This window comes from Zeus faber, assembly GCF_960531495.2.
Source record: "Zeus faber genome assembly, chromosome: 8".
NCBI lineage: Eukaryota > Metazoa > Chordata > Actinopteri > Zeiformes > Zeidae > Zeus > Zeus faber.
Genome location: NC_137195.1, coordinates 7,212,678 through 7,225,354, shown reverse-complemented (window position 1 = coordinate 7,225,354; position 12,677 = coordinate 7,212,678). Strand labels below are relative to the sequence as shown.

The window sequence follows — 12,677 nt, the reverse complement described above, 5'->3', positions numbered from 1 at the left end:
GGTGAGAGGGCGGAGAAGCTATCGGCTCATCTGGCTTTTTTTTTTTCTCTTTCTCTCGTGCTATCAATAGCCTAATGGTAACTGTGTCAGCACACCACCAAGCTGCGTGCATTAGTGGGTTGTGAACTTGCCTGGAGGTTGTAATTATGGAACAAACACATTTTGAGAACAAAATGTATTGAATTCAAAAACCCATTTGAATACATTGAAGAAATCCACTTATTTTGCATTATATATTACATAAATATGTGATGTACGTTTTCTTCAAGAATATCTTAATGATAATAATAATAATAATAATAATAATAACACTAATAATAATTACATTTTAATATATGCAGTTTATACATCTGTACAATGTTTTAAATATATTCATAATATACATATATATTATTTAAGATATTTTTATTCTCAAAATACAGTATATGAAAAGCTGTTAAAATATGTTGTACAGTATGTTAATGAAACATGCATGAGTAACTCTTTATATGAGTGTAATTACATACTGAAAAGTATTGCTTGAACAGTGTTCAACTGACGCAAATAATTAAAAATCTAGAATGCATACATACAGTATTAAAATGCACATATGGGAAATACAGCTCCTTTGCCCAAAGGCATTTGGGTGATTGAAAAATAAATTCCAATGAATGAGTTATGTGTCTTAAAAAAACCCAATAAATTAAATTTCTACTTTTTAACCCAGTGGTCATTGCAATTTTAGCAAACATTGTCCCATTGGCCACCGATTAAGACTTAGAGTTGTGCTAAATTTAAGTGGCTCGGCCAGCTGCCCCAGAGTGCTACATGCCAAGGTTCTGTGGGTCCAAACTAAGAATTTATTATCTAATACTGTATTTAAATGAGGTCTTGTGCACCACAGGGTTATGCACTTTATTACACTGAGAGTCAAAGTTATTTGCATTTAACCTCCATGCATATTTGATGCTTTCTGAATTAAATGGCGATATTACAACTACCATGTACAAAATTTAACTGCTGACAGACACCAGAGAGCTGTCAACACAACATATATCAAGTACTACTATAGTAAAAGTCCGGAGCCAATTCTGATTTTTATCTACGAATCTTGACTTCACGTAATATGAAATAATCAAAGCACAATAAAGCTGAACTCTCATTGAACTGCGTCTAAAGTCTCTTTAAGCATCTACTGTTAAGTTTTATGATCAAAGCAAGAGCCATGTACTAATGTGTGCTAATATACCCACTAACTGTTGAATTTTAATCATGGTCTCTGTTTTAAATGCACTTACTGGATTATAAAAAGGAAGCCCGTATGAACTGTAATTTGATGACTACTATGAATGAATGTGAGCTGTGCTTTTATCCTTTATCAATCAAAATTGATCTTAGACACTGTATGTCTGTTCTTTTGGTATGTTAATTGTTTTTTTTTCTGCTCCACTTAAGAATCTTGATTATGTTTTTTTGCTGTTGATTATTTAACTGTGGGCGTACTATAACTATCCACAAAGTTAGTTTTTATAAATCCAACTCAGTCTTGGAGCAACAAGTGAAGCAGAAAGTTGCTTGTTCCGCATCATACAAGGCCTTGGAGCTTTAAGGCTCTCTGTCTCCATCTATTTTAGTGTAACTGTGTTCTCGTCCCCAGGGCCGTGGGGGAGATGTATGGGCAGTGACTGCGGCCCCGGCGGCAGCCAGAGCCGGGCCGTCTGGTGTGCCCACGTGGACGGCTGGACTACCCTTCATACCAACTGCGACCAGGGCCAGCGGCCCTCCAACCAGAGGAACTGCTTCCGTGTGTGTGACTGGCACAAGGACCTGTACGACTGGCAACTAGGTGCCTGGAACGAGTGTGTGCCAGTGTCAGCGAGGGCCAACGGGGCCCTGCGGCCTGCCGTATGCAACGGGGGCGAGGAGGGCATTCAGACGCGGGAGGTGGGCTGCATGCTCAAGTCGGACAGAACGCCAGCGGAGGATGCCATCTGCGAGTACTTTGAGCCCAAGCCTCGTCTGGAGCAAGCCTGTTTGATCCCCTGCCCCCAGAACTGTGTGGCTTCGGAGTACTCTCCGTGGACCTCCTGCTCCAAAACTTGCGGGATAGGCCTCATGAACCGCGTCCGCAGCGTCCTGGTTCCTCCGCTTTTTGGAGGGGCCATGTGCCCAAACCTGACCGAGTTCCAGTCGTGTAAACCGGGACCTTGCACCAGGCCGGAGGGCATGCTCAGCCTCAGGGTCGGGCCCTGGAGCTCATGCGCTCTGCCTCAGACTCGGCCGACGCGCCAGGTCAAGCGCAGGAAAGGAAAAGGTCCGGGAGTTCGGGAGAAAAACGGGGTGAAAGATCCGGAGACCAGGGAGCTTATCCAGAAGAAACGGACAAGGAACCGTCTGAACCGTCAAGAAAGCCCTTTCTGGGACATCCAGGTGGGCTTCCAGACCCGAGACGTGACCTGCGCACACAGGAACGGGACCACTGTGGCACTTCAGTGAGTGGAGTTTCTATCTTTTTTTTTTACAGTATCCATCTATCTATCTATCTATCTATCTATCTATCTATCTATCTATCTATCTATCTATCTATCTATCTATCTATATATCTATCTATCTATCGTCTATCCATTTCTATAGCTATCTAAACAGTTGCTCAGCTTAACTCACTGCCAATTTCTTTCCTCTGAAAGTCTTTATTTCAGTGAAACTTTCTTTCAGTGACGCACCACCTGCCAGCTGCTGACAGCTATGGTGCATTTTGTTCCTGCTCTGCTATGAGAGCAACAAGACTCCAACATCACAGTAGAACAGTTGTCAGCTTCCAAAGATGAGGAGTAGCAGCGTAATGCCATGCTTAACTCAGCTGCTTTGATTTCATCCAAGGTTGGAAATGTTCCCTACTTGAAGTAGGAACTCTCGCAAACATTTTCCTTGGCTTAGTAAGTCTGAAGTAAAAACCACTAAAGTTGAAACTATTAAATGACCTGACAATCCATGGTCTGTGGAACTTACACAACAGTTCTTGAGGGGTTCAGTAATGGCAGAACCTAATTGTACTGCAGGAAATAATAATGTTAATATTAATCTATAATTACAAGCCATATTCAGAAATAACTCAATGCAATTTAATTCTTCCCAATGCTCCTATTTTTAATAACCAACGTCAATAACCATATTTGGCCTGTCGTTCACAAATCATCTTGTATCTTTCCCTTCAGGGCCTCACAGGAGATAAGCACTCTTGGTCTATTCTTTCGTAAAAACAGCAGTTGACAGTATGTTTTCTGAGATATCGAAGAGAAATATATCAACTGTAACAAAAAAGAAAAAGCTCAGTAATCCATCACCGCTACCTGGTCCTCTCACAAATCCAAGGTCAAACCGAAAGAGACTGAAAGTGCACAAGTGTCGATTTTTTATTATCTTGCTAATAGAGCTTTTACTTCGGCAATCCTTAAAATCTGCGTTGCATGGATTTCACTACAAGTCTTCAAGACTTGTATTCTTCAAGCCCTCAATCCCCTTTGAAACTCTTTTCAACAGCCAAAGTAATTGTCTTTTCTCCAAAGTTTGCCTTCTTCCAATTGATTTATTGACAATTTTTTTTGTCTTGGTCACTTGAGGTGGTGGGGATATTTTTCCATGCGTTGATTTTTGTGAATGTTCATCCATATATACCTTCATCAAAGTCCCAGCGGCTGCATTTCACCTCTTGCGTGCCACAGATCTTCCTGCTGGGAAAGGTGGAGCCCGCCACCAAAAATGAAAACAGCGTATAGAGGATAACATGCATAACACATACATTGAATGGCTGTTTCTTATAAAGTTCCAGATTTTTTAACTAAATAATCGAACATATTTTCCTCTACAACATCCAAAAAATACGGCCATACCTCATGAGGGAGGTCGTCTCTCGTCTTGACTATGCTTGGAGGGCTGGCCTGGCTGCTGGGCTGTTGGATGGTCCCAGCGGTGGCTACTGGGCGGAGCAGCTAGCTGCGAGCTGTTACCCGTTGTGGTGCCTGCGGCTGCTGCTCCCCTGGTCCGGGCACCCTGGCTGCTACTGCTGCCAGTCGGTAGAGGGTTGGTGCTGGGGCCGACCCGCTGGTTGCTCCAGGGCATCTTTGGACGTCCCTTCCGTGTCCCTTCCCCATGCTGGAGAGTCCCTGTAAAGGTGCCAGTGGGGCAGTTTCGCCTGCCACACGCCACCCGGGTGGTGTTTTCAGGGACCTCCGGCACAGAGACACAGACGACGGGGTCTCAGACATACAGTTTATTGTAGAGAGTGGGCTCGATGGAACAAGCCCCGGAGCCGATGGACACGTGTCATGACAACGGCTCCTCTCCTGAGTGTGTGTGGGGATGGGGGTTTTAACTGTCGCTCATTAGACCAACCAACGAGCAACAGGTATGCAGCCACTCTGATCCTGGGGCCCAATTTCCTAGACCCGTGACAAGTGCGGCTGCTCAAACCACACCGTCCCCACACGACAGGGACGTAAAACAATTCATACATGGATGGACACAGCCATCGGGAGCAGTTAGGGGTCAAGTCTCTTGCTCAAGGACACTCCTCTCTTCCAGGAGGAGCCGGGGATCAAACGGGCAATCGTCTGACTACTAGACGACTACTAGACAGCTGAGCCACTGCCCGCACTGGCTCAGCTGCCTGCATGTCTCCCTGCATTCCTCATGTCACTCCCCTTCCTTCCGTGACTTCACTGGTGCTCTCCTACTGTACAAGGCCGTCGACAGAGCCGCTCCTCCATGTCTCCAGTCACTGGTCAGGGTCCAGACTCCGCTCCTCCCCCACCCTCAGGTTTGTTCATCCCAGTCACGACTCTTCTCATCCCTGGCGCCACAATGGTGGAAGGAGTGAGGGGAATCGCTCCCCGTCTTCCATCGAAAGGAACCTTTATTTGATGAACCTCCATCATAGATTTGTTTATAGAGGCCGATAGAGTGAGAACCTAAATATAGTCTTATACTAGACTGAATAAAATGGCACTTGTTGCTCATTGATGTGCAGGGGCCTGAAGATTCATGCCTCAGGCTTTCAGTGTGAACTTCTTACATATTTGAGAACTGAGACACAAGACACCGAAGAATTTGACGGAAGCCCTTGTCCAGTAATGAGCAACCGCCTTCCCTAAATGATTCCATCGCGTCATCCATTATGCCAATAACTTCATAGCAAGATCAGTTGTGTCTGAGTTCTGTCAAGTCATCAGCCGCACTTTCTGTCAGGAGTGCAGCTGCGCCGCGTCGCCCGCTCCGCTTCCTGGCTGACGAGGGCTCCAAGTCTTAAGCACTGGCTTCCTTCACATCTTCCCTCGAATCTCGCATTCCAGGATTTTTTCTTTATTTCTTTTTTTTTTATACATTCTGTCATCTCCAGGAAAGTGGCAGTGGCAGTCACACGAGCCCTTCTTCACGTAACAAAGCTGCCACACACCACTGTAAATGACGCTTGATCAGCTATGCACTAAATCTATTCATTAATGCATTGTCGATGCCAAGATCTCATCAGTAACAAGGATCAGATATTTCAAAGGAACCGTGAAAGCAACTCTGATGCCCTCAGGAGCATAAATATTAATCCTTGACTTGTTTATTTCTGCTTCTGAAATATTCATAGTTGTTTTTGCCACTTTCAGAAAAACTGGAACAAACTTCGCAGCGAAGCGGTAACCCGCCCAAACCCTCGCCAGGCACGCTCCGCACATCGCGCCCGCTTCATCCCCAATTTCCTTTGATGTACATCTGTCACTGGGCCCCGACTTCAGCCCCGAACACTTCCTGTTCCGTAGCAGGGAGCTGGGGAGGAGACCTCGGACTCGCCCTCGCGCCTGAATAATCACGCTCGCACCGGGGCCCCCTCGGAACACCTCGTGGCGTCACGTGACATAATCCAGTGTTGTGTGTCCCGTGTGGTGCAGTAATTGGGTTTTTCACCCCTCTTCCCTGCGCTGTTTCACAGAGCCGGCTCCTTCTACAACTATTTCCTTTTCATGAAAGACTTCCTTAATCACTTGACCCATATAGGATTCTCCTATTTGGTCATCTCCGTGACAAAATGTTTCAAGGGAACGAGCGTGAAGTGTTTATTATTCTTTATTTTTAAAAACAAGCCTTTATTTTGTCCCTTGTTGCGTGCTATTGTTCAAAACACGCATTTTGGAAAACATCATCTCATTTTTTTTTTAAAAGAGAATTAGAGTGTCCTCATTCCGTCTGAATGACATAGATGAAGAAATAATGACTCTTTCCAAGACTTCAAAACCTCCACCCTCCAAAAAAAAAAAAAAAAAAAAAAAGGAATTCTTTGGTACAGGCACAACAAACGGCGAAAAAACTCAAAGGATCCCGTCGCAGCGAAAATGGGTCATCGGTCGCATTAGGGGCTTTTTAGCATCAACGTGGCTCCATCCGAGGCAGGAGATGGAGCCGTCACCCTCCCTCATCGACACCAATTTAAATTCCTTTTTGTTTTCCCTTCGGTGCAAACTCAACCGTTACGCGCACACACACACACACACACACACACACACACACACACACACACACACACACACACACACACACTGTGCGCTTGGCGTCGGAAACAAGAAAACTGGATTTCTTTGGGGTCGCTCTGGCTCCTACTTCAAAGGCTGCAGAGGTGTCTCAATCTGGGAAGACACAGGAGTCAGGAGAGAAATGGGTGAAAAGAGAAAGAGACGATAAAAAAAACCCAAAAAACAAAAAAAACAAAACCCCCCCCAAAAAAAAATTACAACGAACGGCGGCTCCAGCTCCCCCTCTGCCGAGGCGCTGGAGGTGAAGTGCGGCGGCCGCCTCGAAATGAGAGGTTTCTAAATGAAGCAGAGCTGTAATTAGCACTAATGGCCCGTCAGCCGCACGGCCCCCGGGGGGTGAAAGACGCGCAGTCTGAGGAGCAGAATGCGCTCGGGTTTAGTCAGAACAAATTTCTAATGATTCGGAAGGGGCCCAAAGAGGGACGGGTTATTCATTAGCCGCACACGCCGGTCGGATGATTAAAAGATGACTGTCGGAGATTGATCAGAAGGTTGTTTACGTGGTCTTGAAGGATAGAAACGCTCCGGCGTGCAGCGCGGAGCTTTAATGACCAAAACCCACCGGACTCGGGGTAAATTATCCTTAACTTTTTATGTCGGCCGTCCTCCTTATGGAAAGTGATTTTATTCACCTTTAAATGAATACGTTTTGCTGTAGTTTTACTTATGAGGATCAATTAAAAAATAATAATAATAATAATAAAACTGCGAGGAAGGGGTCTCCCTCACTCCCTCCCTAATTCATGTTCATGGGCTGCCCTCTGAGTGACAGGCGCAAACTTGCTCACAAGCGCCAACTGCAGGTGAAGGTTGAAAATGTTAACGTATGATGTTAATATAATTGGTCAGTGTAACAGGTGAGCGTGACTTCCCAAATTGGTGAGCTGAACTAACTGGCTTAATTGAAATGACCGTATCTGACGGTGGCTGGGAGAAGACGAATTAGAGAGAGTCAAATTAAATACTATAATACTAATTTCTACCTTTCACGCATCAAAAGGAAGAGAGCAGAGCAAAATGCACGATGGGTAACGTTCGAAATGATGGAACACAATCCACCGTGTAAGAGCCCACGTTCTTCATATCACTACGAAGGATTTTCTTTACTTCTGAGGAAGATACAGCAGCAAATCGCTTCACAAGGCCTACTTAGTTAACCAGCGCCGTCAAAGACAAATGACAATGAAACAAAGAGACAGCAAAATAAATCACTTCTCCGTTTTGGGGCTTTCTTTTTGGCCTGGTGGGCTACGCACGGTAGGTTCTTTGTGTGTGGTGAAGCTCTTTTCTTCTTATTTTGTTTCATTCTTGTTTTGTTTGCGATGGGGGTTATGAATGCACATTGAAGTTACTGATTGTCTGATTGTCGTCCTTGTTGCTCCTTCTCTCCTGTGTCCTTATGGTTTTATCGTCCCGTTCGTTCCCCAGCCGGTGTGTGTGTGTGTGTGTGTGTGTGTGTGCGTGTGTTTTTCTGCTTCTCCAATTCTTAATATTGTTCAGTTGTTCTCCAATTTTGCAACGCGCGACTGAATTGTATGGTGACTGCTTCAGGCAATATTTATTCTAATTTTATTGTATCAAATGTGGAAGATGTGATGGAGGATGTAATGCGAACTTAGCCAAACACTTCCAAAAAGTTCGGACTTTGTTTGCATCAATTGGAGTTTCCTTGAACACCACTAAATGCAGCTTTCATGTATGAAAATCTGTTCTCGGCTCTCCCTTGGAAAACAAGCAATAAACACACACCCCCCCTCCCCTCCTTTTATGCCCATTCCAGCCTCTGCATTCCGAGGGACTTGCCGGCGAGGGTCCAGTCCTGCGTCCTCCCCAAGGACTGCCAGCTGACCGAGTGGGGGGACTGGGGCCCCTGCTCCAAAGCCTGCGCTCACCCCGAGTCCCCCAGCGGCACCCGAACCCGAGGCCGACAGGTGATCCAGTTCTCGGTCGGGGAGGGGGAGTCCTGTCCTCCCCTGGGGGAAACCGAGTCCTGTGAGCCCCAGGGTGACAGAGTGCCGCCATGCGCCACGTGAGTGTTGCCTACACTCACACTGGTGGGGGAGTTGGGGTTACTGGTGGGGGAGTTGGGGTTACTGGTGGGGGAGTTGGGGTTACTGGTAGGGGAGTTGGGGTTACTGGTGGAGGAGTTGGGGTTACTGGTGGGGGAGTTGGGGTTACTGGTGGGGGAGTTGGGGTTACTGGTGGGGGAGTTGGGGTTACTGGTAGGGGAGTTGGGGTTACTGGTGGGGGAGTTGGGGTTACGGGTGGGGGAGTTGGGGTTATTGGTGGGGGAGTTTGAGTGGGGGAGTTGGAAGCACGAGGCTTCCGGGAGGTTTTGGGCGAGGGAGTTGTAGTTTTGCGGGGGGAAGTTGTGGTTTTGGGGTGGAAAAGTTGGGGATTCTGACAGGTGAGTTGTAGTTTTGTGGGGGGAACTTGTGGTTTCGGGGTAAGAAAGTTGGGTTTTTTTGGGTGGGAAAGTTGGGGTATTGGTTTTGGATGGGGGCAATGAGGTTTTGCGTAGGGGAGTTGGGGTTTTGGGAGGGGATGGTTGCAGTTTTGGCTGGGCAGTTGATATTTTTAGTGGGGGAGTTGGGGTTTTTGGGGGGTTAGGGTTTTGGGCAGGTGAGTTGATTTAGGGTATAGAGGTTTTGGGTGGAGAAGTTGGGATTTTTGGCGAGGGAATTGGAGTTTTGGATGGGGTAGTTGGTGTTTGGCTGGTGGAGTTTGGATTTTGGGTTGGGGGAGTTGGAGTTTTTGGTTGGGGGATTGGGGGGGGGGGCGCAGGGCTTCCAGGAGGTTAGCCGAGACAAACGTGTTGGAGTGGACTGCTGTATTTTTTATATTAGGGTAAAAGTGTCACAACGAGGATAGACACAAGACGCCCAAGGACAGACTGTCACACACTGGATTATAATAATATCTCTATCCAAGGAACTGCATGTTTTATGCAGCACTGACAAAATACTGCAGGGATTCATTCATTACTCCAATAAAGCGATGGCTGGAAGTGCAGTGGAGTCAAAGTGTTTTGCATTCACTCAGACTGAGGCCATACACTTTTTCGGTTGATTTCCCTTAACCCACATAAGCAAGCTAATTTCATCTCCCGGGTGTGTGTGTGTGTGTGTGTGTGTGTGTGTGTGTGTGTGTGTGTGTGTGTGTGTGTGTGTGTGTGTGTGTGTGTGTGTGTGTGTGTGTGTGTGTGTGTGTGTGTGTGTGTGTGTGTGTGTGTGTGTGCTTATCTGTATGAAGGTATTTTGTGTGTGTGTGCTTATCTGTATGAAGGTATTTTGTGTGTGTGTGCTTATCTGTATGAAGGTATTTTGTGTGTGTGTGCTTATCTGTATGAAGGTATTTTTTTTTGTGTGTGTGTGTGTTTATCTGTATGAAGGTATTTTTGTGTCTGTGTGTGTGTGTCGCAGTGTATAGGCGACAGCCTATGGGACAGATTAGTTTAAGTGCTTGGGTTGATGCCAAACACACAGTAGAGATAAATGGAGGTAGACGGAAAGCGACACACGCACACACACGCGCACACACACACACACACACACACAGGCAGACACACAGATGGCTTCATTAGTTTTGTCATATAGCCTCTCTACTCTCCCGCTCTTAGTTTGGCAAGCTTATGACGTTTTGACAGATTGGCCACTTGTCACCTGTGATCTATGAAACTATTATTATCATCTTCAAAGGAAAACTGTAGTTCTGAATTTCAAATACCAAAGTGTTTTGTCTCCGTAATCTTTGAATTCCCATATGCATCATCCGCCGCATTAGAGTAAAATAGCTGCATACATTATGAATGATCAATATCAATATTTATCTCTTGTTTTTAAATCCAAACCTAATTACTTTCAGTGTCTGACACCAAAGCAGAGATAACGGCGAACTAAAGGTCAGAGAGAAAATGAGTTTTTACTCAATACCAACCGAGTGTTTTATGAGATCCAACCGGATCGGCCTGATGGTGATTGTATTTTTACGCTACATCGCGCTCACATCTTTGTCTTTCCTTCCCCTTTCTCCCGATACTCGCTGCATCCCACCCTCCCCGCTCGTACCCCTTCATCCCCCGCCCAGTTACACCTGGAGGACCACGGAGTGGGGCGACTGTCGGGTGGATCTGTTGCTGAGCCAACAGGACCGTCGGCGTGGCAACCAGACCGGGCTCTGCGGGGGCGGCCTGCAGACCAGGGAGGTGTACTGCGTGCAGGCCAACGCTGAACTCATCACGTACCTTAATGACCTTTGGGAGAAGGAAAAAGGTGAGTGGGGGCGGGACCGCTGCCTTCCGGAGGTTGCATTTTCGAACTCCGCGAAAGGCCTCGAAAGGTCACGCACATGAGGCGGTGGGGTCAATGCAAACATGGTTGGAACCCAAAACTTCCCGGCAGGGTCACATTCAAACCTGCAAGGTGTACGCTTTCGGCGAGAAGACACCGTTCTACCGGCAAGAAATCCTTCCCACCTTTGAAAGGATTTCGGGAAACACAATTTTCCGCAGCTGCGACCGGTGGCGGCGGATTCCGAGGTGTTACCGTGCCAGTTGGGAGCTATAATCCCGCCCGCGGCTCCTGGGTCCGTCTCGTAGGGTCTCCTCCCAGTTGGCTGCGCCCGGTACAGCTCCAGAGGGAGGCGCCCGGGGGGCATAGAACCACCTCAGCTGGCTCCTCTCGATGCAGGGTCCTCCCGGATCACCAAGCTCCTCGCCCTGTCTCCAAAGCGCCTCACACCTATCTCTAACGCTCTGCCCGGCAATCCGGCGGATGAACCTCGTTTTTTTTGGCCGTTCTGCACCCGGGACCTCGTCCTTTCAGTCGCTTATCCAAAGCATTGCTAAGGTTTGGAACAAAGTTCGAAGTAAATCGAAAGCTTTGTCTTTCAACCACGACGGTGCAGCACAGTGCACACTCCAGCCTGCCGCCATCACCAATAAGAACCCGCTCTCTCTTTTTCTCAGCACATTTCCGTCTGTTTCACATTGGTGCTCTCTCTCAATTAGAGTCTCGAGCCATGAAATCAAAGTAATTTATTTGGGATCAAGCACCCTTAAATGGGAAGTAACAAGTTCAAAATCTTTACACTGTGAGGAGCACCCACAGCCCCGTGGTGGATGAGCCACACTGCCACGAGGAGCGGCATATCAAACGCTTGCATCAGACCCAAGATAACACCTCAATTCATGTCCAAATATACAGCCATAGACAATGTTTCATCCACATTTTAATATGCTCTGTTGTGTCACCCGCCCCCCGCCGCCATCCCCCCTGCCGCCGTCTTCAAACATCCCATTGTGGCCACATCATCAAAGCGTCAACTTTTGTTTTGCACATCTGATGCCATTTTACCTGCTGCTGCCGTCTCCTTTTAGGCCAACCTTTGAAATTATTCCACTTCTTTAACAACGGCAAATTTCCATCTGCCCGAGGGTCCGGGCGTGACTTTACAGTGCAGCGGACTATTTAATTTTCCCACTGACAATCATCAGGCCGGCTTAGAGTCGAAGGGACGTCTCAAACGCCCCCATAAAGAGGGCGTTTGAGACGTCGGCCGGCGCACAGCTTATGTCGCGGAAACCCTGCTGATCAGAGCCCGGCGCCCGTACCTGCGCTTACACACGCCGATCCTCATTCGCGCTCCTCATTCGCGCTCCTCATTCGCGCTCCTCATTCGCGCTCCTCATTCGCGCTCCTCATTCGCGCTTATGTGGAAGCATCTCCCGTAAATAAGCTGTTGATCATTTCCGAGTGCATCAATGCGCGGCGATCGGGACCGACGAGGGCTGTGTTGCTTATCACCTCCGGTTAGGTTCTGAGGCGAAGACAAACCGCGCTCCTCATAATCCTCGTAAACACTGGGATGTCAAACAAAATAAATAAATAAATAAATAAAATAGTGAGAGCCGAGCTTACCAATTATAGCAATCATGTGGGAAGACGAGCTAAGTGCGTTTGCAGAGGGATGGATGTTCTGAATCGCCGTCCATCTGTTCTCCATAGACTCTGGCTTATCTCGATGTGTGTGTTTGCCCAGAGCAAACGCACAGACAAACACATCAACAAGGGCTGTTTGCGTAGTAAGAGAGGGAACATACAACACATAGCTTTCGGGGATTTA

At 47.1% G+C, this 12,677-nt stretch overlaps 1 protein-coding gene across 1 annotated transcript in view; it reads left to right on the top strand.

The window, feature by feature from the left end:
- Positions 1-12,677, top strand: part of thsd7ab (thrombospondin, type I, domain containing 7Ab) — a gene marked incomplete at both ends in the record, with an annotated part of 117,993 nt that overhangs the window by 40,022 nt on the left and 65,294 nt on the right. Inside the window, 3 exons of the mRNA XM_080005798.1 lie at positions 1,637-2,471; positions 8,335-8,583; positions 10,641-10,825. Of these exons, the coding sequence (XP_079861924.1) occupies positions 1,637-2,471; positions 8,335-8,583; positions 10,641-10,825 (1,269 nt within the window). The remainder of the gene's footprint in view (positions 1-1,636; positions 2,472-8,334; positions 8,584-10,640; positions 10,826-12,677) is intronic.